This window comes from Castor canadensis, chromosome X (assembly GCF_047511655.1).
Source record: "Castor canadensis chromosome X, mCasCan1.hap1v2, whole genome shotgun sequence".
In the NCBI taxonomy this organism is placed as follows: Eukaryota; Metazoa; Chordata; class Mammalia; order Rodentia; family Castoridae; genus Castor; species Castor canadensis.
The window spans coordinates 82,135,340-82,160,692 of NC_133405.1; the positions used below are offsets into that span (position 1 = coordinate 82,135,340).

At 42.7% G+C, this 25,353-nt stretch overlaps 1 protein-coding gene and 1 pseudogene across 1 annotated transcript in view; one reads left to right on the forward strand and one right to left on the reverse strand.

The window, feature by feature from the left end:
* The window catches only part of Tex11 (testis expressed 11), a 384,064-nt gene that overhangs the window by 69,673 nt on the left and 289,038 nt on the right, over positions 1 to 25,353 (forward strand). Inside the window, exons 6-7 of the mRNA XM_074062265.1 lie at positions 19,833 to 19,913; positions 20,004 to 20,123. Coding sequence (XP_073918366.1) covers positions 19,833 to 19,913; positions 20,004 to 20,123 — 201 coding nt within the window. The remainder of the gene's footprint in view (positions 1 to 19,832; positions 19,914 to 20,003; positions 20,124 to 25,353) is intronic.
* LOC141419939 (5S ribosomal RNA) lies at positions 18,331 to 18,449 on the reverse strand (annotated as a pseudogene).

Consider the following 25,353-nt stretch of genomic DNA (forward strand, 5'->3'; position numbering starts at 1 on the left):
CAGCAGGTGGTGAGTATGTAGGAGGGAGTGGTAGTGTGGTGACAGGTTGAGGAAGCATAGGAGGGGGAGGTGAAAATGGGAATAGAGTGGATGAGAAGGGGCAGAAAGAGTAGTTGGGAGGGAGAACAATCAATTATAGCACAAGAAAAGGAGGGAAAGTGAAAAGGGTAAGAATAGGGATGAAAAAATAGTGAGGGTAAAGTTGATACAAAGAAAACAGGTACAGCAACAACCAAAAGTTCAGTCTGCTCAGTAAAATTCTGGACTTATTCCTTTGGCATCCAATCCTGGTATTAACACTTGGTATTCTGGGCTTTGTGGGGAAGGGTGCTGCCCCTCTTGTTGGGCAGCTTGGGGTGGAGAAGGCTGGAATGTTTTTTTCCCCCACTTTCCTTGATCTTATGGGCTGTCTGTTAACATGGGAACTCTGAAGTGGTCTCACCATCTGACTGGCTTGTGAGCAGTATTTGGTTCCTTCTGTCTACAGGGTAGGTTGCAATTGGGACCTAAGGTAACTCACTGCCACTTCGTGTAAGGTGGTCAGAGCTGTTGTTTTTGCCAGGTGGCAGCTGTGTTGCCCTACAGCTACAACTCTGGTGGTCAGCTCCTCCCCCAGCGAGGTGGAGCAATTCAATTTACAGTACCACCCTTGGTTCCAGCAAGACTAGCTCAGTGATCCACAATGGCCTGCTTTGGGAGGTTGGCTTGTTGCCCCACCCCTACTCTTAGCCTTTGCTACTCTTCCTTGCCCCATACCCATTCTTCTGGGCAAGTTTGTTAGACTACAATTCAGTTTAGGCTTTTCAGTTTTGTTGTGTGTGTGGGTTCCATCTGCCCAGGGGCTGTGCTGGATTATGTTCCTGGGGGTGTGGGTAGGGGAGTCGTGTGTGTGTGTGTGTGTGTGTGTGTGTGTGTGTGTGTGGTGTGCATTGCTCACCTGTTGGGTCTGTGAGTTTACACAGGCAGCTTTGAAACCAGCTGGTGGTTTCTCAAGGCAGACACTTACTGGGACTGGGTTCAGCTTGGCGGGGCACACTTTTTACTGGTTAGGGGTCTAGGATGTCACAGAGTTCGATTTGGATTGATGTTCTGTCTTCTGCTTATTGAAAGGAAAAAAAACAGAGAAACAGCTTGGGGCTTTTTTCCCAGGGCAAACACACTCTGTTGGCTGTGCCCCTGGGATTTTCCTGGCTGTTAGGTGCAATTAAAAGCTGTTTTAAGAGTCAGTCCTTGAATTTTTATACGCACCAAATATGCTAGTGATTATTATTTTGGCTGGAAACAATCAGAATTACCCAAGTGTAGCTTCCAGTCTCCAGGTGGTTTCTAGAATCACAGAGCTCAGGAATTTGGATTCCCTACCCTAACCGCCATCTTGGATCTGGTAATAACGTTTCTTTTTAATACCTTTGCCATGTCCTGAAGGTTCTATTTTATTTTTATTTTTTTTTGTAATAACAAACTCGGAGTATTGTATTTTTATTTTTGTTTAATTCTAGGAATTTTTTGACTTTTCACCTTACTTCTTCAGTCTCCGTGTGTTTGGATATTTTCTGTGGTTTCTCTTGTTACTGATTTCTAGTTTTATTTCCTCAATAAATACAGGAAATTATGTCAATTTTGTTCTATTTCATTAGGACTTGCTTTTATGTCCTAAGATATGGTCTTTTTTGAGAAAGTTCCATGGGCTACTGAGAAGAATGCATGTTCTGTGGTTGTTGGGTGGACTATTCTGGAAGGTAATGTCTGTTATGTCCATTTGATCTATAGTGTTTAATTGTGAAGTTTCATTGATGTTTTTGTCTGGATGACTTTTCTGTTGGTGAGAGGAAGGTATTAAAGTCACCCACTATCACTGTGTTGGGAGCTATCTGTGTTTTTATGTCTGGTAGTGTTTGCTTTATGATATTGATGCACTGACATTGTTGCATACATGCTTATAATTGTTATTTCCACCTGCTGGATTGTTCCCTTTATCAATATGAAGTTACTTCCTTTGTCTCTTTTGACTAATTTTGATTCAAAGTCTGCTTTTTCAGATGAGTATACCTACCTACCACTGTGTTTGCTTTGGAGCTCTATTTTCTTAGAAAATATTTTTTTCCATCCTTTCACTCTAAGCCTGTGTTTATCTTTGCCAGTGAAGTGCATTGCTTGTAGGCAACAAATAGTCAGTACTTGTTTTTTATCCAGTCCTTCAGTCTGTGTCTTTTGACTGGAGAATTAAAAACATTCACATTCAAAGTTATTATTGAAAGATGTGTAGTATTTCCTCCCATTTTATTGGTTTTGTGATGTTTGCTTCTTCCTTACTTTTCATTTGCTTATCTACTTGTTGCATTAAATTTATTCTTTCACTTATTTTTTTGTTTGACTTTTTTGTTTTTTAATTTTCTTCAATAAAGTATTTTTAGATTTTCATAATTCAATAAATGTATACAATGTGTAAAAGACTGTTAGAGTCACTAGCCTTTCCATCTCCTTAAAATTTTTTATCATTGAAATATATTATTATTATTGTGTTGGGTGGGGATGCATTGTAGCATTTACATTTACGAAAGTTCTTACAATGGATCAAATATAACATAGATGAATTCACCCTGTCTATCATTCTCCTTTATCCCCCTCATTCCTGGTTTAGTAGTTTGAATGGGTATCATTTGCCGTTTACGTCTATGTGTAAACAATATTTATGTTATTTTCACCTGCTTACATGCTTTCTCCACATCCTCCCCCACCACTGGTACCAACCTTTCCACAGCCAGGATCTGTTCCACCCTCCTGCTCTCCTTAACATTTAACATGATTTCTGTTGGAAATCTTCAAAATTCTCTCTTCTATCTCTCTAATTCTTTTATTCACATGAGCATACATTGTTTGGGTCATTTCTCCCTCCTGCCCCCCTCCCTCACCCTCTTCCCCCTTCTCCCTTCAGTTCCAGGCAGGTCCTGTTCTGCCTTTATCACTAGTTTTGTTGAAGAAAAGAGACAAGCCTAATAAGGAAGACAAAGTGTTTTTGATAGTTGAGTTGAGGATAGCTATACAGAAATATTCCTAGCATTGCTTTCATGTACGTGTGTTATGACCCATGTTGATTCATCTCTAACTGATCTTTACCCTGGTTACTGATCCCCTTCTCATGATAATCTCTGTTGCTTTAAGGTTTCTATATTAGCTCTTCTGGAGTGGGGACATCAAACGCTTTCATGTTTTGGGTTTTCTGCCTATTTCTATATCACCCAAATGTATTCTCCCCTTATCATGTGATCCAAGTCCAACCACATTACTGCATTTGCCCTAGATCTAAAGTCCACATACGAGGGAGAACATACGATTTTTGAACTTCTGAGTTTGGCTGACCTCACTCAGAATGATGTTCTCTAGTTCCATCCATTTACCTACAAATGATAAGATTTCATTCTTCTTCATGGCTGAGTAAAATTCCATTGTGTACAAGTACCACATTTTCTTTATCCAGTCATCAATAGTGGGGCATCTTGGTTGTTTCCATAACTTGGCTATTGTGAATAGCGCCGCAATAAACATGGGTGTGCAGGTGCCTCTGGAGTAATCTGTGTCACATTCCTTTGGGTATATTCCCAGGAGTGGGATTGCTGGATCATATGGCAGATCTATGTTTAGATTTTTAAGGAGTCTCCAAATTTTTTTCCAGAGTGGTTGTACCAGCTTGCATTCCTACCAGCAGTGGATTAGGGTTCCTTTTTCCCCCCATCCTTGCCAACACATGTTGTTATTGGTGTTTTTGATGATGGCTATTCTAACGGGGGTGAGGTGGAATCTTAGTGTGGTTTTGATTTGCATTATTTTTATGACTGGAGATGGTGAGTATTTTTTCATGTGTTTTTTGACCATTTGAATTTCTTCTTTTGAAAAAGTTCTGTTAAGTTCAGTTGCCCATTTTTTAATTGGTTCATTGATTTTAGAAGAGTTTAGTTTCTTAAGTTCCCTGTATATTCTGGTTATCAGTCCCTTGTCTGATGTATAGCCTGCAAATATTTTCTCCCACTCTGTGGGTGGTCTCTTCAGTTTAGAGACCATTTCTTTTGTTGTGCACAAGCTTTTTAATTTTATGAAGTCCCATTTGTCTATACTTTCTCTTAGTTGCTGGGCTGCTGGGGTTGATATTGAGGAAGTCCTTGCCTATACCTATTAATTCCAGGTGTTTCCTGCTCCTTCCTTTAATAACTTTAGAGTTTCAGGTCTGATATTTAGGTTCTTGATCCATTTTGAGTTGATACTAGTACAGGGTGATAGACATGGATCTAGTTTCAGTTTCTTGCAGATGGATAACCACTTTTCCCAGCAACATTTGTTGAAGAGGCTATCTTTTCTCCGTCGTATATTTTTAACACCTTTGTCAAAAATGAGGTGGGTATAGTTGTGTGGATTCATATCTGGATCTTCTATTCTCTTCCACTGGTCTTCATGTCTGTTTTTATGCCAGTACCATGCTGTTTTTATTGCTATTGCTTTGTAATATAGTTTGAAGTCATGTATTGTGATACCTCCAGCATTGCTTTTTTTGCTGTGTATTGCCTTGGCTATTTGCGGTCTCTTGTGTTTCCAAATGAACTTTAGAGTAGATTTTTCTATCTCTGTGGTGAAAGTCATTGGGATTTTGATGGGAATTGCATTAAACATGTAGATTGCTTTTGGTAATATAGCCATTTTTACTATGTTGATTCTACCGATCAATGAGCACGGGAGATCTTTCCATCTTCTGTAATCTTTGATCTCTCTCTTCAGGAGTTTGTAATTCTCCTTGTAGAGTTCATTCACATCTTTTGTTAAATTTTCTCCTAGGTATTTGATTTTTAGGGGGGCTCAGTTTGTTTGTTGTTGGTGTATAGAAAAGCTAATTTTTTAAGGTTGATTTTGTATCCTGCCACCTTACTGTAGCTGTTTATGGTGTCTAAGAGTTTTTGGGTGGGGTTTTTTGGGTCTGTAAGGTATAGGTTCATATTATCTGCAAATAAGGGTATTTTAACAGTTTCTTTACCTATTTGTATTCCTTTTATTTCTTCTTCTTGCCTAATTGCTCTGGCTAGGAATTCTAGTACTATGTTGAATAGGAGTGGGGATAGTGGGCACCCTTGTCTCGTTCCTGATTTTAGGGAGAATGGTTTCAGTTTTTCACCGTTAAGTATGATGTTGGCTGTAGGTTTGTCATAAATAGCCTTTACAATGTTGAGGTACATTCTTTCTATTTCTAGTTTTCTTAGAGCTTTTATCATGAAGTGGTGTTGGAGCTTGTCGAAGGCTTTTTCTGCATCTATTGAAATGATCAAGTGGTTTTTGTCTTTGCTTCTATTGATGTGCTGTATTACATTTATAGATCTGCGTATGTTGAACCATCCCTGCATCCCTGGGATGAAGCTGACTTGGTCATGGTGAATGATCTTTCTGATGTGTTGTTGGATTCAGTTTACCATTATTTTATTAAGGGTTTTTGCATAAATATTCACTAAGGAAATTGTCCTATAATTCTCCTTTTTGGAGGTGTCTTTGTCTGGTTTTGGGATGAGAGTAATATTGGCTTCATAGAATGAGTTAGGCAGTGTTCCTTCCCTTTCATTTGCTTATCTACTTGTCTCATTAAATTTATTCTTTCACTTATTTTTCTGGTTGTATTTTTCTTCCTGTTCTCTCTGTAGGATTCCTTTTTTTTTGTGGGATTGAGGTTTCAACTCAGGACTTTGCAAGTGCTCTACTGCTAGAGCCACACCTCCACTTTATTTTTGTCCTGATTATTTTTGGAGATGGGGGTGGTTTCTTGAACTTTTTGCCCAGGCTGGTCTTGAACTACAATTCTCCTGTTCTAAGCCTCCCAAGTAGCTAGGATTATAGGCCAGAACCACTGGCGTCCTTTCAGTATTCCTTTAAGTATCTTTTGTGGCACTGGTTTAGTGGTTATAAATTGCTTATTTTTGTTTAAAATGGAAGGTTTTTGTTTTTCCTTCAATTATGAAGGATACCTTTGCTGGATACAGTAATCTAGTTGGCAGCATTTTGTTCCAAGGCTTGAAATACATCATTTCTTACCCTCTTTGCTTTTACTGTTTCTATTGAGAAATCAGTTGTCATTGTTAGGTGACTTTATAGGTGACTTAGCACTTTTGTCTTCCATGTTTTATATTCTTTCTTTGTTCTGTATGCCTAGGTTTTTTTTGGGCAGTACTGGGGTTTGAATTCAGGGCCTCATGCTTGCTAGGCAGTCACTCTACCCCTTGAGCCATGCTCTGTATGCCTAATGTTTTAACTATAATATGACGTAAGGTGGTTCTTTTCTGATCTTGTCTGGTTGGAGTCCTAGAAGCCTACTGTACCTAGATGGCCATCTCTTTCCCAAGATTTGGGAAGTTTATGTATTATTTTATTGGATATATTTTGATTGAATATTATGTATTATTTTACTGAATATGTTTTAGCCTGTACTTTTTTTCCTTCTTCTATGCCCATGCTTCATATGTTTCATCTTTTAATGGTGCCCCAGAGGTCTTGACTGTTCATTCATATGTCTTTTGTTTTTCTTTATTTGCATGCCGATTGCATCTTCCTTGTGTTCAAACCCTGATATTCTATCTTCAATTTGATTAAGTCCACTAGAAAGACCTTCAAAAGAGGCTTTTTTTTCCTGAACTCAGGGCTTCACACTTGCTAGGCAGGGGCTCTACCACTTGAGCCATACCTCCAGCCCTTTTTGCTCTGGTTATTTTGGAGATAGGGGTCTCACTTTTTGCCGAGGTTGTTCTTGACCTATATTATGTTTCCTGCCATTGCAGAGATGACAGATGTGCATCCCTAGGCCCAGCTTTTTTTCATTCAGATGGATCTAACAGACTTTTTTGCCTGGGCTGGCTGGAACTGCCATTCACCCAATCTCAGTCTGTCAAGTAGCTAGGATTACAGGCGTGAGCCACTGACACCCAGTTTCAACTGAGGGTTTTTTTTTTAATTTAACATGTTGAGTCTTTCATTTCCAGAATTTAAATTTGATCTTGTTGGCAATAATGGCTCCGATAGGTTTCAGTTCTTACTGCACCTTTAAGCTTCCATTTCCCAGGGTCACGGTCCTGCCTCAAGTCTAGCTTGAATCCTCCTCCTGCCCCAACCTCCAATCAGCATGAACCATAAGATCCTAACCAATCAGATCATGCTGAGTCTCGCTGAGGGGTATTTAAGCCCCTGCCTCTCTCTCACTCTCTCTCTTTCTCTCTGTCACCCGGCAATAAAGAATCTCTTGGCCAGATCACTCCTCTCCACGTGGTCACTTTTGGGGCCTATATTTCCTTGCAGATCTCCTTCAGAATTTTTATATATTTATGGAATTCTTCCTTGTCTTGCATTATCTCCTGTACTTTATTGATCTCTTTGAGTTTTTTTGGAATTCATTCAGGTGTTTATTTGTGTCCTATTTAATTTCATTAATAATTCTTTTTTTATATTTTTGCAGTACTGGGGCTTAAATTCAGGGCCTTCACCTTGAGCCACTCCACCAGCCCTATTTGGTGAAGAGTTTTTTGGGATAGGGTCTCATGAACTATTTACCTGGGCTGGCTTCGAACCATGGAGCCTCATGATCTCTGCCTCCTGAGTAGCTAGGATTACAGGGGTGAGCTGCCAGTGCCCGGCAATAATTCTTATTATATTTTTTTAATTCTTTGAGATTTTGTTCACTTTACTGTCATTACTGTTTGTTACTGTGGAGTTGTTGAATTTCAGAGGAGTCATGTTGCCTTGCTTTTTTTTTATATTTCATGTATTTTTATGTTTGCATCTGCACATCTGAGTCCAAATCATTGGTTGGAAGTTTTAATCACTTGTAGTCTTTCAGTTGAAATATTTTCAATGTTCAGGCAGGACTGTGTAGTGGCCAGGTTGGGGTGCTATTTCTCACCACATGACTGGGGATATAGCTCAGTAGCCAAGCTTTTACCCACATGCCAGCATTGCTGAAATCAGGGAAAACTAGCCATAGTTTCTTATAGAAGGGTCAGTTGCTTCTTTCTGGGCTGCTTTCACTATAGAGGCTTCCCTTCTTTTGTGTTGGGTGCTGCAGCAAGCCACAAAGAGCTTTATAGTTTGTGTCCCTGTTAGGGTCCGAGAATCCTATTCCTCCGAGAGACAGAGAATCACGCGTGAATGCAATCAACAAAGCAGAGTTTATTGAGCTGGCAAGCCAGGGTCAAGCTCCCACACAGACACACAGGTCCAATTGGGCAGACAAGACCCCGAACCTCTTTAGGGAAGATCTTATATAGGCCCCTACCAGCCGTTACAGCAAAAGCCCGCACAGTACATAGCCAATGAGTTTGTAACACCACATACATTTCCAGCCTATCCATTTAAGAGTACATTACTTCTTAGCCTATAGATTCAAGGGTCAGTATTCACGCACACGGTTACATTTAGCAAGCAGGCAGGGCACATCTTGCACGTACTTCTAGTCGTCTTTCGCAATCTGCTCACATTCCTCACATTCCACCTGCCCCCATCCTGTTTATCTTATCCTGCACGGGGCATCCTGTGTTGGCTTTACTGGTTTCTGCTATGGGGATCTGCTGGGGCAAAGGGCACATCCTTTCATTCCCCCCTTTTCTTTGGGCTATATTGAGGAATCATTCTCAAGGGGATGAAGAGCCTGGTATTGTTGGCGGAGGACCAGAAGTTGGACGGTGTTAATTTGGTTTTTGATGAAAGTCACAAGTCGGTTTAGAATACAAGGTCCTATTGTTAGAGTAGAGACTGATTGTTGCACACGCCACAAGGTAAAAAGGGCTCTTGGATGATTTGTTTTGTAGAGTCTGACTCCCCAGGATTTACCCAATTCCCAATTTGTCGCCTTTTTTCCTAAATCAGTGAAATTTATCATAATGGGACTACAATTGGGGGGAGTTGGGCATCCCTTATTTATAGGTCTAGGTTGGTGGTATGTAATACCAGATTGAGAGACTCTACTTAACTGAATAAGGTCCCCCTGTTTGGGGGGTGGCCACCATATGTCCCCTGAGCTCTCACAACCCCATGACTTACAATAATAGTCTGCGATTCCTCCACATTTTTTCTGTGGTTGGGTTGGGGAGCGCGGCAGACATAGAAGTAACTTTGGCGCAAATCCCATTGTCCCCTGCCAGTGAATAAGGCCCTTAAGTCAAAGTATAATTCTGGGAACCAGGTGCTGGGAGGGGTCACCTTGGAGGTCTGGTTAAGAATGTCTCCTGTGGATACATCTACAATCATCCAGGTCAGATTAAAAGGTTGATGTGGATTTGTATGCCCCAAGCAAGTGGTGGACAGGGTTAGAAAAAGGAATAAGGTTACCAAGGTCCAGTTTGCTGAAGTTTGAGTTTGAAGGAATTGTCCTTGTGGTGGGACACCCTTCTTGTTGGCAGGAAGTCTTCCTTCACAGCTACCGGGTCCGCCGGTCTGATGTGGGTGTAGTGGACCCAGGTGATGATCCCATTCTAGGAGGGCTGCGGAGCATCTGGGGTGTTTTCGTTTTCCGGAGCATCTCATATTAGCCGGAACTTGAGTGGATTTGTGGGATTCTTTCGTGCAGTCCAATTTCCCTGCTCCTCCTGAGGACGTGCCCGTCTCACATGGGAGTGGTGTACCCATGGTGCAATTCCATCGACCTTGAGGGCAGTGGGGGTAGTAAGCAGTACAACATAAGGTCCTTTCCATCTAGGCTCTAGGGTTTTGGACTGATGCCTTTTAACCCATACCATGTCACCCGGGACTATGCCATGTTCCGGAGTCGGGACCCTCTCAGTAGTATGGTATGCTTGAATTAAGGGCCATATTTGTTGTTGCACCTTAGCTAGAGCCTGTAGCATAGTCAGGTAATTTCGGGCCAGATCACCTAGTCCCGGGCTTAAGGTCCTTTGAATGATGGGGGGTGGAGCCCCATACAGGATCTCAAAGGGGGTTAGCCCATGGACATAAGGGGAGTTCCGGACTCAGAAGATGGCCAAGGGAAGGAGTGTCACCCAATCACCGCCAGTCTCCAGGGCCAATTTGGCTAAAGTCTCCTTTAGTGTCCTATTCATCCTTTCTACTTGCCCTGAGCTCTGGGGGTTATATTTACAATGTAGTTTCCAATTGGCCCCCATAGCCTGGGCTAGTCCCTGCAGGACTTTACTAACAAAAGCCAGACCGTTATCTGACCCAATTGCCTCAGGCACCCCGTACCTGGGTATGATTTCCTCTAGTAAGGCTTTTGCCACTACCTGACTCGTCTCCCTCTTTGTAGGAAATACCTACACCCAGCCCAAAAAGGTATCTATGAACACTAGCAAATATTTGTACCCAAACTTCCCTGGTTTTACTTCGGTAAAATCCACTTCCCAGCTTCTTCCTGGGGCCCTCCCCCGTTCCCGAATACCTGTGTGGTGCCCCTCCCTTCGTCCTGGTTTCATAGCTGTATAGCTAGCACAATCCTCCACAATTTGACGGACGGCTGCGGTCTGGTTCGGAAATCGGAGTTGTGCAGATGTCAGCAAGTCTAGCAACTTTCTCCGCCCCAAGTGGGTGGACTTATGTAAGTTAGCTAACAGGAATCGGCCGAGTTTCTCAGGCAGGATTAGCTTGCCTTCCAAGTCGCTTCTCCATTCATCCTTCCTTTTTCTAGTGAGGGAGTGGGCTCTCATCCAAGTGAAATCCTCCGAGGAGTACTCTGGTCGGGGAGGTAGCGAAGGGAGCTCGGGGACAGGCACATCTATAGCCGCGACCATGGAGGTACTCACCATTGCTGCTCTCTTAGCTTCTTGATCCGCCCTGTTGTTACCGACAGCTTCCGGAGTCTTGGCAGACTGATGGCCTGGGACATACATCACTGCCACTGCCTTTGGTTTTTCCACTGCTATTAATAGACGCTGGACTTCGGCCAGGTTTTTTAAGCCTTTTCCTTCTGCTGTGCGAAATCCCCTTTCACGATAGATGGCTCCGTGGACGTGGATGGTACCGAAAGCATAGCGGCTATCAGTGTAGATATTGACTCATTTTTTTTTTGCCCTTTCCAGGGCCTCGGCCAAGGCAATTAATTCTGCCTTTTGGGCTGAGGTTCCGGGTGGGAGGGCGCTGTTCCATACCGTGTTTTCTTCTTGGTCGACCACTGCTGCCCCTGTCCTTCGGACTCCATTTTGGACAAAACTGTTTTCATCAGTGTACCAGTTTAATTTACAGCCGGACAGTGGGGTATCCTTTAGGTCAACCCGTACCTGGGTAACTTTGGAGAGGAACTCCTTGCAGTCATGGACAGGTGTCTGTAGTTCCGGGTTGGGCAACAGGGTGGCAGGGTTCAGAGTTACGGGATCTGTGAAGGTGATCCGAGGGGAATCCAGCAAGAGCCCCTGGTAGTGGGTGAGCCTGGCATTCGTCATCCATTTCCCAGGGGGTTGTTTAAGGACTCCCTCCACCGGGTGAGGGGCCATGACCCGGAGGGCCTGTCCAAAGGTTAATTTGTCTGCTTCTCTCACTAACATGGCAACGGCCGCTATGATGCGGAGGCAGGGGGGCCATCCTGATGCTACTGCGTCTAATTTCTTGGAAAGATATGCCACGGGTCTCTTCCAGGGACCTAACTGTTGGGTCAGGACTCCTTTGGCTACCCCCTTTTTTTTATCCACGAACAGAGTGAACGATTTTGTGGGGTCTGGTAGGGTCAAGGCAGGGGCCTGGAGAAGGGTGGCCTTTAGTTGGTCAAAGGCCCGCTGTTGTTCCTCTCCCCACCTCTAATCCGGAGCCTCTTTGGTGGCCTCATATAGGGGTCTGGCTATCTCTGCAAATCCCAGAATCCAGAGTCTACAGAACCCTGCAGAGCCCAGGAACTCTCTCACTCCCCTAGTGGATGTGGGGGGTGGAATAGTCAAAATAGTCTGTTTTATAGCATCAGTCAGCCATCTTGCCCCATCTGCGATCCGCTAACCCAGATATGTCACTGACCTTTCACAGATGTGGGTCTTCTTGGCACTTGCCCGATATCCCAGCTCACCTAACTCCGTTAGCAGGTGTTCAGTAGCCTTGCTGCACTCCTCTCGGGTTTCTGCCGCTAACAGTAAGTCATCAACGTACTGTAGTAGAGTGACTCACAGGTGACTCCGGCGAAAGGGCTCCAGGTCCTGGCTCAGGGCCTCATTAAACAGGGTGGGAGAATTTTTAAATCCTTGTGGCAGTCTGGTCCAAGTGAGCTGTCCGGTCCGGCCCCCATCCTCTTGCCATTTGAATGCAAATAGCGGCTGGCTGATTTCTGACAATGGAATGTTGAAGAAAGCCATCTTTTAAATCAAGGGTTGTATACCATACTTGTGAGGGCGGTAGGTGACTGAGCAAGGTATAGGGATTCGGTACAGTGGGATGAATGTCCTCCGCCCGCTCATTTACCTTTTGCAGGTCTTGCACAGGCCTATAGTCCCCGCTTCCCGGCTTTTGGACGGGGAGCAGAGGAGTATTCCAGGCGGACCGACAAGGCCGCAGTACTCCTTCTTTTATTAGCCTGCGGATATGAGGGGCTATGCCTCTTCGAGCCTCTTTGGGCATAGGATACTGTTTTACCCGAATGGGAAGAGCGGAAGCCTTCAATTGTATAACTACGGGAGGGAGGTGTTTGGCGAGGCCAATTCCCGCAGTCTCTGCCCAGGCTGTGGGAAACCTTTTTAGCCATTGGGCTATGTCCCCTCCTGGCTCCTGTCGACTCTCAAACAGTCGATATTCATCAGCCAATGATAGGGACAGGACGTGTATCGGGCTCCCCTCCTGATCAGTCACAATTATTTTATCTGGTTCAAAATAGATACGGGCCCCTACTTTGGTGAGCAGGTCCCGTCTGAGCAAGGGAGCGGGGCTCTCAGGGACGACCAGGAAGGAGTGTGTGACCTGGTGTTTTCCTAAGTCTACCTTTCTTTTGGTAGTCCATGAGCATAACTGTGTACCCATGGCCCCCTGAATGACACTTGTTCGTTCCTTGTTTAAAGGTCCACATGCCTTGTTTAAGACCGAATACTGGGCGCCGGTATCCACCATGAACCCCATCGGCTTCCCCTCCACACATACAGTTACCCAAGACTCGGGGAGGGGGTCTGAGCCCCGTCTCCCTCAGTCCTCTTCTCCGGCTAGAAGGACTCTGGCCTGCTCCACTGCTCGTTCCCTTTCCCTGTTACCTCCTGGTCTCCTGCCAAACCCTCTTCTTCCTTTTAACTTAGGGCACTCTGTCTTCCAATGCCCAGTCTCCTTACAGTAAAAACAGTGTTCCTTATCTGGGGTCCTGGCGTGGCCCCCTTCCCTGGGTTGGTCCCGGACACCCGCTAGGAAAATACGGGCCATTTCTCTTTGTTGCTTTTGGTTCTCCTTAGCCTGGAACTCCCTGTCCTCCTTTTTCAATTTCTTTTGGGCCTCCCTGTCTTTCTTTCTCCACCTTTCCTCCCTTTCTTTTGGAGTTTCCCTTGCGGTAAAGACCTTCTCTGCTATCTGTAACATTTCCCTAATGGTTATCTCCCCTAAGTTTTCCTGTTTATTGAGTTTTCTCCTAATGTCTGGAGCTGCCTGATTAATGAATGAGAATACCACAGCAGACCAGTGGATCTCCGCCTTGGGGTCAATAGGGGTGTACTGACGGTATGCCTCATAGAGGCGCTCTAAGAAACCGGCTGGGCTTTCATTTTTCCCTTGGACAACTGCTTTTACCTTTGCAAAGTTGGTGGGCCTCCTAGCGGCTGCTCGGAGACCTGCCATAAGAGTCTGGCGGTAGATTTGGAGACGCTCCCTACCTTTTGCAGTCCTGAAATCCCAATCAGGGTGGCGTAGGGGTAAGGCCTCGTCTATGGCCAGTTGGAGGGTTGTGGGTCTCCCGTTGTCCCCCAAGACATTCTTTCTAGCTTCGTGGAGGATGCGCTCCCGCTCCTCCGTCGTAAAATGAGTATTGAGCAGCTGGTGACAGTCGTCCCATGTGGGGCGGTGTGTATGCATGATGGACTCCAGGAGATCTATGAGACACTTAGGGTCTTCTGAAAAGGGTGGGTTCTGCATCCTCCAGTTATATAGATCACTGGAGGAGAAGGGCCAGTACTGAAACTGTTGCCCCCCTCCCGGTCCTCCTTGGCCTACCGTCTGGACTGGAAATGTGGGGACAGTTTCCTCCCCATGTGTTGATGAGGAGGGCCCATTTTCTCCCTCCCTTTCCCGTACCCCTTGGGGGTGGAGTCTTCGACCCATTCCTCCTCTGGCCGTCGGTCCAGTTGAGGAGGATGAGGAAATTTCCTCCTCCAGAGCACTGGCCTGACCAGGGGGAGTCATGTATGGGGGTGGCCGATCTTCCTGTACCCCCGCGAGGGATGGGTAAAGGGGGGAACTCTCCGGTAAGACCGGGGGTGGTAAAGAGGGTGTCCTATTTTGAGGACTGGTCAGGGAGGGAAGGGGAGGTTTCTCTTCCTCTTTTATGACCAAGGCAGGCGTGACTGGGGTTTTAGCCCCGGGAGCCGAACTGGAGTGGTGAGTCAGAAAAGCTGTTAACCAAGGGGGGGGTTCCCTGCTAAATCTTCCCAAACCAAAATGAAGGGGACCTGATCTGGGTGGCCTTGATTGCCTGGTTGGAAAACGACAGCCTTGACCTTAGTGATCAGGTCTAGGGAGAGGGAACCTTGAATGGGCCATCCGACTCCGAAGGTGGGCCATTCTGCAGAACAAAGGGTGTCGAACTTACCTTTTTTAATGACCAGACCTGCATTTAATGCCCTTTTTTTGACTACTGGAAAGTGAGAGAGAATCAAAGACTTTGGGGTTGCTTGTCCCTGTCCCATTGTGGGATGAGAAGCAACCACCAGGAGAGATAGAACAAAAAGGGTGAAAGCAACAATAACTCCACACACACAGAACACTCTCCACCACTCGCTTGGACCGGTCCTTCTCTCACGCTGGTGCGCACCCCATTCAATCTCCTCACCGTCCAATTTGGATATCAGGCCGAAAGGCGTCCACTTGACAGGTGGTCGGTCGACTAGTTCAATTAGTTCTTCACCTGGCGCTAGGATTCCTGAAATGCTCGAGCCCAAATGAGAGGAAAGCCTCTCCCAGCAGGACCTTGTGGTCCCCTTAACGAGATTCCCAGAATGAATCTCCCCGGGGATTGGCCAAATCCCCGCCGCGGCTCAAACGGGAACAATCATCTACCAATTAGTTCCCTCCAAATGAGAATCTCAGACTCTCCCAATGCCTAGGACTTGGAATCACCTCTGCTTTCTCATGGACGGTCTGCCTTCTCGAAAAAGGGTATCTCGGTGGGACCTCCAAATGTTAGGGTCCGAGAATCCTATTCCTCCGAGAGACAGAGAATCATGCGTGAATGCAATCAACAAAGCAGAGTTTATTGAGCTGGCAAGCCAGGGTCAAGCTCCCACACAGACACACAGGTCCGATTGGGCAGACAAGACCCCGAACCTCCTTAGGGAAGATCTTATATAGGCCCCTACCGGCCGTTACAGCAAAAGCCCGCACAGTACATAGCCAATGAGTTTGTAACACCACATACATTTCCAGCCTATCCATTTAAGAGTACATTACTTCTTAGCCTATAGATTCAAGGGTCAGTATTCGCGCACACGGTTACATTTAGCAAGCAGGCAGGGCACATCTTGCACGTACTTCTAGTCGTCTTTCGCAATCTGCTCACATTCCTCACATTCCTCACATTCCACCTGCCCCCATCCTGTTTATCTTATCCTGCATGGGGCATCCTGTGCTGGCTTTACTGGTTTCTGCTATGGGGATCTGCTGGGGCAAAGGACACATCCTTTCATCCCCAGGGGGAGCAAGCATCCAAGCCTCAGGGTGACCCCTGTATGCATCAAGGAGTGGGAGAAGAAGCAGACTGCTGAGTTCCGCACTGGTTGAGAAAACTGAGGGGTTTAGGCACTTGGCCTGTTGATCTCAGTGCTTACAGATCCCATCTATCAGGGGTCCATGGGAAGGAGGCTGTGAAAGTCCTGTAATTCATAGGGTTTGGACTCGGGGCCCTCAGTTCTGCCTGGCAGCATACTTACACTGGGATATGGTCCCTGGACACTGATCTCAGTGCTTTCAGGTCTGTACAGCAGTTCATCTCCCTGTGAAGGGGAGGAGTCTGTGAAAATGACATAATTTGGAGGGCCTGAGCTCAGGGTCCTTAGACCCAACAGGCAGCAAACACATGCAGTTAACCAGAGTTAGGCCTCAGTGCTTTCAGATGCTGCCCAGCAGTTTGCTTTCCTGTGGAGGTGGAGGAGGCTTTGGAAATCAGGTGATTCAGTAGGCCTGGGCTTAGGGTCTTCAGATCTCCTTGGCAGCAAACACTTGCAGCCTGGAGGCAGGCTTACTGCTTTGTTTCCTTTGTGATCTTCAGGTAATGGGAGTTGCTCCTTGTCAGGGAGGGCAGAGCCTCTGACCACCACACCCTTCACTGCTGGATCTCCCTGCTATTTGAGCTTCCTGCAGGACCCTGTCAGACCCTCTTCCTCTCCATGACCACCCCTCATGGCTGTCTCCCACCAGATGCTATGGCTAGATGTCCCAAGACTCCTGGATCCCTTATTATTCCTTGTTTTCAAACCCCCAGAGTAATTTAGTCTAAAAAAAATAGACCTCTCAAGATAGTGTTTTGCTATCTTTCAGAGATTAGGGGAGAAACAGAATATCTTTTTTGGGGGGTGGGACTGGGGTTTTAATTCAGGGCTTTATGCTGGATAAAGCAGGCACCCTATGCTTGAGCCACACCTCTAGTCCATTTTGCTTTGGTTATTTTGGAGATGGAGTCTCACTTAAACTGTAATCTTCCTGATTTCAGATTCCCCAGTAGATAGAATTACAGGCATGAGCCACTGGTGCCCAACCCAGAATATCTTTCCTTACTGAGGCTAGCCTTCCACACCAGAGCAGTCACTGTTTTTCCAAATCACAGCACTGGTTTTAAGGCTTACAGGAGGTATGGGATTATTGTATAGCTAGAATTGCTAGTCTATTGTTAGGGCCATCTGCTTTACTTTATGGTTTCATATTTCAGCTTCTTTTCCTGTGGGGTTGGGGGCAGGGCTTGGAACTGTTCACTGCTTTTCTTTGTTGCCTCTGTTTCTCCATGCTAGTCTGCTGCCCTACTATCTCTTTCATGATTCCCTATGCTTCTTTTCTCTTTGTCTCTTCAGAATATAGTCTCTCCTGTGTTACCTGACTCTTCTCATTCATGGGTCAAAATGGTGGACATTTCTAATCCACCATTTTACCCCGCCCACCTGTTGGGTAACTCTTGCTCATATTTGATTTGAGATTTCTGTGACTATTGTGTCACATATTTACTATATCCCAAGTCTATTGTCTGATAGTAAAGTAGGACTGGATATTTTTGATTGAACTGTATTGTCAGCCACCTGGAACTTTAGTTCTCTTCATCCCAAGAGTTGTACTGGCTGTTGCTTTCTGGAGAGGAGGGAGAACGATAACTTGGGGGGAGGCCAACTGCCTCGTGCTCCTACTGTTCACATCCAGGGCTGTTTCCACATTTTCCACTTTTTTGCCTGTTGACATGTGAGTTTCTGCCTCATTCCATTTGCTGTCGAGACATTCTTCATAATTTTAGGGCCATTGAAAATGCCACTTATTCTACTCAGGAGGTGGAAACCAACAGGATCACTGTTTGAGGCCAGCCTGGGCAAAAAGTTAGCAAGATCTCATATCAACCAATAAGCTGGGTGTGGTGGTGCATGGCTATGATCTCAGCTATGTGGGAGGTATAAGTAGGAAGGTAGCAGTCCAGGCTGGCCCAGGCAAAAAGTGAGACCCTATCTGAAAAATAACCTAAAGTAAAAACAGAGCTAAAGGAGTAGTTCAAGTGCTAGCATGCTTGCAAGCATGAGGACCTGAGTTCAAACCTCAGTATCTCTAAAAAAAAGATTTTATTTTCCAAGACTCTTAGTAAATAAGAAAGCTATGTATTCTCTCTTTTATATATCACTTTTAGGAGTTTATGGTAGAAGAGGTGGCTACAGCATGTGCTCAGTCCTCCATCTTGATTTAGTCCTTGTTCATTTCCACAATGCTTGTGTATATTACATATCAACTATTTATTAATTTTAAAATTTTTATGTTCATTTTTTCCTTGGTGGCACTGGAATTTGAACCTCAGGGCTTTGTGCTTGCCAAGCAGGCACTCTACCACTTGAGCCATGCTTCCAGCCCTTATTTTTGTTGTTTATTTATCAGCACTGGGGTTTGAACTCAGGGCCTCATGTTTGCTAGACAGGCACTCTTACCACTTGAGCCACTCCACTAGTCCTTATCTATTTATTTTTAAGCCTACAGCATTCAGTTTTCCCAGGTGGTCTCCCATCCAAGTACTAAGCAGGCCCTACCCTGCTTAGCTTCTGAGATCAGATGAGATCAGGCATGTTCAGGGTGATATGACCATAGATGCCTCAAACTATTTATTTAGATATCAGTTATAATACTGTGAGATTTTTTCAGGGTGCTTGGCATGTAAAGAATACTTAATATTAATCCAATACTTATTGGATTAATAAAAACTTTATTAGAGATAGAATTAAAAATTAGAACTCAGGTATATTGACTTATAGTGTAATGTTTATCATATAACTTTCTTCAAGTATGTAAAACATTAAATTTTCAAGACTTTTCTTCCTATATAAATTATCCCAGTGTTTTATTTTAATATTTTCTCAGAAGATATGTTTTTACAGCCAAGATGCCCCATTACTGATGAATGGATTAAGAAAATGTGGTATTTATACACAATAGAATTTTACTCAGCCACAAAGAAGAATGAAATTTTGTCATTTGCAAGTAAATGGATGGAACTAGAGAACATCATCTTAAGCGAAGTTAGCCAGGCTCAGAAGGCCAAAAGTCTCATGTTCTTCCTCATATGCGGATTATAGACCCAAAACAAATGCAGTAATATTATCGAACATGGGTCACACAGTAAGGGGAGAACGCATACAGGAGGAATAAGAAAAGGGAAGGAAACCTAAAACTTGAATGTGGTTGATGTGCTCACTGTAGAGGAGCGAATAAAGTAATCTAAAACTGGCAGAGGCCACTATGGGAAGGGGACCAGGAAGTAGTGAAGAGGTCTGGCAGAGATGAACCTATGTGGGTTGCAATACACAAGTGCATGGAAGCAGCACTAGGAATCTCTCTGTATAGTATCTTTATCCCAAACTAGCAAAAACGCTATGTCTTTCTTATTATCTCCTATGTTTTCTCTTCAACAAAATTGGAGAACAAGAGGGCGGAACAGGTTCTGCCCGGAAGTGAGGGGGGAGAGGTGGCTCAAACAATGTATACACATGTAAGTAAATGTTAAAATGATAAAATAGAAGAAAGAAAGAGACGAAGATGTGTTTTTAAGACTTAATTTTTTTTTCCTGTGCACCGGTGGCTCATACCTGCAATCCTTGCTACTCAGGAGGCAGAGATCAGGAGGATTGTGGTTCAAAGCCAGTCCAGGCAAATAGTTCATGAGACCCTATTTCGAAAAAAACCCATCACAAAAAAGGACTGGTGAAGTGGCTTGAGGTGTAGGCCTTGAGTTCAAACCCCAGTACCGCAAAAAAAAAAAAGACTTAATTTTTTTTGTTATTACCACTTAAGACCATTTTTTAAAATTATGGAGCTCAAAGCAGAGCATGAAATTCTGATAAATGTTGATTTTTTTTTTGCAATCTGTGAGTTATATGACTTAATATGGACAGGCTTAATTATTTTCTCTAATATTACTCCACCACTTTGGAGGACTTGTGAAACTTAAAAATTATTTTCTCATTTCTTTCTTCTAGATGAATATGAAAGCAGGAAAATTGTGGGTGGATATTGGAAATGCTGTGCTGGCTGATGAATTTTTTCAAACTGCCATGCTTGTAAGTCATCATTGATTTTTTTAGTTATGGCAATTATTAGTAACATCTATGGTTATTCTCATCATTACATTGTATTGTTTTATTTTCCAGGGTCTGGAACATTTATATGTCAAATTAGTGCAATGCTGCTATTCTGAGGCTCAGTTAATCATGCAGAAGATTTGTGTGGAGAAGGATGTTTTCAAAGTACTTTCTTACCAAGCAGAGTCAGTAGGTATCATAAGTATCAATAAGGTATTTTGTATATGTAAATGCAAAAGTGATGTGATGTTACCTGTTAGAAGAAAATTAGGTGTCCTTTTATAGGATATTATATTTGATCTTTTTATCTTAGTCCTATATCTAAAGGTGGTATTACTAATAGTTATTTGAATCTGTGTGTCGGTGAATGAGAGTGAAAATACTGTCTATAGCTAAACATCACTTTCAACCATTACATCTAACATCTGCCATTTATTTATGGCAGCAATCTTGACTTGAAACACTTGTCTCAAGGATTCTTTTACATTTACAATCTGCCTAAAATATTTGCCTGAAAGGAGTCTTCTCATTTGCAATTGTTTTGTGTTTTTTTTAATGTTTTTAAAAGTCTACTGTTACCACATAATCTTTGAAAATGTACTTTATCTCTATTTTTTAGTTGATAAAATGTAAGCTGTGATGAGTTTGCTTTCTGTAATTATGTAACCCTAGAAGAAAGAGGCCTTAAAAGTCACCTAATTTCCTTATTATTATTTTTTTATTATTATTTTTAACATTTTATTGAACTATAATTCCTATACAATAAATTCACTCATCTATAATGTATCAGTGATTTTAATATATTCACATAATTGTGCAATATTCAATATAGTCTAAGTTTAGCAAATTTTTTTCCTTTTTTATTTTTCCTTAAATTTAGCAAATTTTTGTTATCCCCAAAAGAAACATCTTACTCTTTAGCAGTCACTTCCATTTCCTTTGACCCTAGCCCTAGTAACCACTAATCTACTTTTTGTGTAAATTTGCTTATTCTGGATATTTCATATAAATAGGATTGTACAATACATGGTCTTTTGTGATTAACTTCTTTCAGTTAGCATAATTGTTTTCAAGATTCAATTATGTTGTAGTATGTTCCACTCTATGTATTTGCCATGTTTTTATCCATTCATCCATTGATGGACATTTTCCAATATTTGGATATTATGAATAATTCTGTGAACATTTCTGCACAAATTTTGGTGTTGCATATTTCTTTTTATTTCTCTGGGGTATGTACTTAGGCATAGAATTTCTGGCTAGTATGGTAACTGTGTTATAGTTGGCCAACTTTTTTTATGGCAGTACTGGGGTTTGAACTCAGTGCCTCACATTTGATAGGCATGTGCTCTACCGCTGGAACCACTCCACCAGCCCTTTTATGTGTTGGGTATTTTTGAGATAGGGTCTCTCAAACTATTTACCCAGGCTGGCCTTGAACTGCAATCCTCCTGATCTCTGCCTCCTGAGTAGCTAGGATTATAGGTGTGAGCCACTGGTGCCCGGCATAGAGTTGGTAAGTTTTTGGGAAACTGTCAGAACATCATTCACAGTGGTTGTACCATTTTATATTCCTAGCAGATGTGTATGAGGGCTCCATTTTCTCCATACCTAATAAGAGTTTTATAGTTTCAAGTCTTACATTTAGGTCTATGATCCATTTAGAGTTTATTTTCAGGTATGATGTAATCCAGGGATCCAACTTCATTCTTTTACATGTGACTATCCAGTTGTACAATTTATTAAGACTATTCTTGCCTTGTTGAGTGATCTTGGCACCCTTGTCAAAACTTAGTTGATCATAAATGTGAGAGTTTTTTTCTGGACTCTTGATTCTATTCTGTTGATCTAAATGTCTGTCTTTATGGCAGCACCACAGTGGCTTGGTTACTGTAACTGTGTAGTATGTTTTGAAATTGGTAAGTGTGAGTTCTTTGATTTTGTTCTTTTTCAAGATTGTTTTGAGTATTCTGGGATCCTTACATTTCCATATAAATTTTGGGATTAGTTTGTAATTTGTGCAAAGAAGCCAGCTAGAATTTTCATAGGGATAGAGTTGAAGCTATAGACCAATTTGAGGAGTATTTTTATCTTAATATTTCTGATCCATGAACATGGGATATCTTCTCATTTAGTTTTTGTTTATACATATTTATGGAACAGCATGTGATGTTTTTAAACATGTATATATTGTGTAATGTTCAAATCAAGGTATTTTGTAAATGATGAAACTGAGGTTCAGAATGGTAACATGATTTACTTGAAGATCCAAGACCAGAATGAAGATTTTCTGACTTTCAGTCTAATGTTCCTTACCATACAAATAGGATTGTATAAATGAATCTCATTTTCATAATTTTGTTGTACCTTTTATGTTAATATCCTTTATGGGCTACTTTAAGGCAACTACTGAAATACTGATAAAAAATCTAGCCTCGTTTTGCATCTTAACTTTTTTTTGACCATATTAGGGTTTGAACTCAGGGCCTCGTGCTTGCTAGGCAGGAGCTCTACCACTTGAGCCACAACACCAACCCTCTTTTTGTGTATTGGGCATTTTTCAGATAGGGTCCCAATTTTTGCGTGGGCTGGCCTTGATCCAAAACGCTCTTGATTCTGCCTCCTGAGTAGCTAGGATTATGGGCGTGAGCCACTGGCACCTGGCACAACTCTTTTTTCTTTGCTTATTTTTTTTGAGACAGGATTACGAACTTCCCATTCTCCTGCCTTAGCCTCCTTAGTGCCGAGAATATAGGTGTGCATCACCATGTCTGGCTTTACATCTTAAATCTTTTTTGGCAGTACTGGGGATTGAACTCTGGGCCTTATGCTTGCTAGGCAGGCACTCTACCACTTGAGCCACTCTGCCACTCCACCAGCCCTTTTTGCATTGGCTATTTTAGAGGCAGAGTTTCACTTTATGCCTGGGCTGGCCCGGACCATGATCCTCCTATTTGTGCTTCTCTGTGAAACTGGATGACAAGTGTGCACCACTGCAACCCCACTGGTTGAAATGAGGTCTCTGTGAACTTTTTTTGTCTGGGCCAGCCTTGAACTGCAATCCTCCCGATCTCTGCTTTCCAAGTAGCTAGGATTACAGTCTTGAACCACCACCCCTGGCTTGTATCTTAAGTCTTTTTACCAACTTGCTTTATGCCTTTGTGCTGTCTCTCAGACTATAAAAAGTCAGCATTTCAGTTAAGAAATTAACTGTGTATATCCCAAGTTATAAACTGCCTATGTACTAGATTGTGACAGAGGTACATTTGGCTTGACAGTAGTTCATGTGAAAAAGACCTGTTGATAGGTGTGGTGGTTCTTGGTTGTTGCCTGTAGCCCTAGCTATTCAGAGGGCTGAGGCAGTATTGCCTTAGCCAAGGAGTTTGAGACTAGCCTCAGCAACATAGTGAGACCCTGTGGTAAAAAAGCAAAGCAAAAACAGGAAAAATCTGGGGTTTGAACTCAGAGCCTGGCACTTGCTAGGCAGGTGCTCTACCACTTGAACCACTCTGCCAGCCCTTTTTTGTGATGGGTTTTTTTCAAGATAGGGTTTCATGAATTATTTGCCCATGCTGGCTTTGAACAACAATCCTCCTGATCTCTGCCTCCTGAGTAACTAGGAGTATAGGCATGAGCCACCCCGAGATTAAATCGTGATGTGATATAGCTGCAAGAAAAAAACAAAAGAAAAGCCACCACAATCCTAGGCTATATTAATAGTGTCTAGATCTAAGTACGCATTTTATATTAGTAAATTCACATTTGAGTATTGTGATCATTTCCGGGTATCACATTTTATTTTCCCATTTTTATTAGGATAGATTTGTTGTACAGGGGGATTCATTGTGACAATTCTGAATAGTCTTACATCGTACGTTGGTTAGATTGCTCCTACCAACTAATCCCTTCCCCTCCCTGCAAGCCCCTCCCTGCCCCACTAAAAGCAATTTCAGGAGGTTTCATTATTCTATTTTATATATGTATATGAAGCCCATCAACCATAATCCCTCTCCTCCGTTCACCCTTCCCCTCCCACAGGTACCCCCCACACTGTACCTATTTTACGGTCTTGTCTTACATTATTAATTCCAAAGTCAATGTTCAAAGGGGTTTCTTGAAGTATCCCCAATGTGAATATAGTTTACTTTGGTCAGTCCAACCCCTTCCATTACTCTTCCTTACTCTTTCCTTCCTGCTTCCTCATTATTCAGCTTCAATACATATCTTTATATCCTCCACCTGCACAGATGTAATGTATTTCAGTATTGTTGACTATCATTTTCTTTTCCTTTTCCTCCTCTCCCAAGTTCCATAGAGTAGTTCCAATATTGCAACCATGTTCTACATATAAGTTTGTACATAATTATGTTTGTTTTGTGTATATGTTTTTCTTTTGGATCTATCTTCCACATATGAGAGAAAACATGTGGCCTTGGTCTTTCTGAACCTGGCTTAATTCTCTTAACATGATGTCCTCCAGTTGCATCCATTTACCTTCAAACCATGTGGTTTCATTCTTCCTTATGGCTGAGTAAAACTCCATCATATATCTATATCTATCTATCTATCTATCTATCTATCTATCTATCTATCTATCTATATCTCACATTTTCTTGATCCATTCATCTGGGTTGTTTCCATAGCTTGGCTATTGTGAACAGTGTTGCAATAAACATTGGTGTGCAAGTGTTTCTGTTGTATCCTGACTTACATTCCTTTGGGTGTATCTGGGCATCACATTTTAAAATCAATGGAATAGTATGGAAAATACATCATATGAAGAATATTTAGAGAATATATTGATGTTTACCTTGAAAAAAGAAGAGAGTAGGAATGATAGCTCTCTTTGAATATTTTAAGGACTGCTATTTTAAAGAGGAATTAAACTGCACAGGATAGAATGAAAACTAATAGGTAAAACTTAACAGGAAGACAAGTTTCAGCTCAATGTAAAGAATAACCTTTTGTTAATGATAGTAATCCTGTAATGGAATGTCTTTGTTAGAAGATAAGTCTATTGTCACTTGAAAGCAGTAAATGAAAGTGTGAACATTCTAAGAATTATCTGTTCTAGAAGGGATTTCTTTATTAGGTAGGAAATTAGACTAGTATAATCTGTAAGTCTTTTTTTTTTTATTTTTGGTGTGACTGTGGTTTGAACTCAGGGCTTTGTGTTTGCAAGGTAGAAGCTCTACCAGTTGAGCCACACCTCCAGTCCATTTTGCTCTGTTCTTTTTTTTTTTTTTTTGGTGTTGGGGTCTCCCGAACTATTTGCCCAGGCTGGCCTCAAACTGTTGTCCTTCTGATCTCAGTCTCCCAAGTAACCAAGATTACAGGCATGAGCAACCCATGCCCCATTGTAAATCATTTCTTAATGCTAAGATTCTATGATTCTAGAAAGTCTTGTGACTTTTCTTCA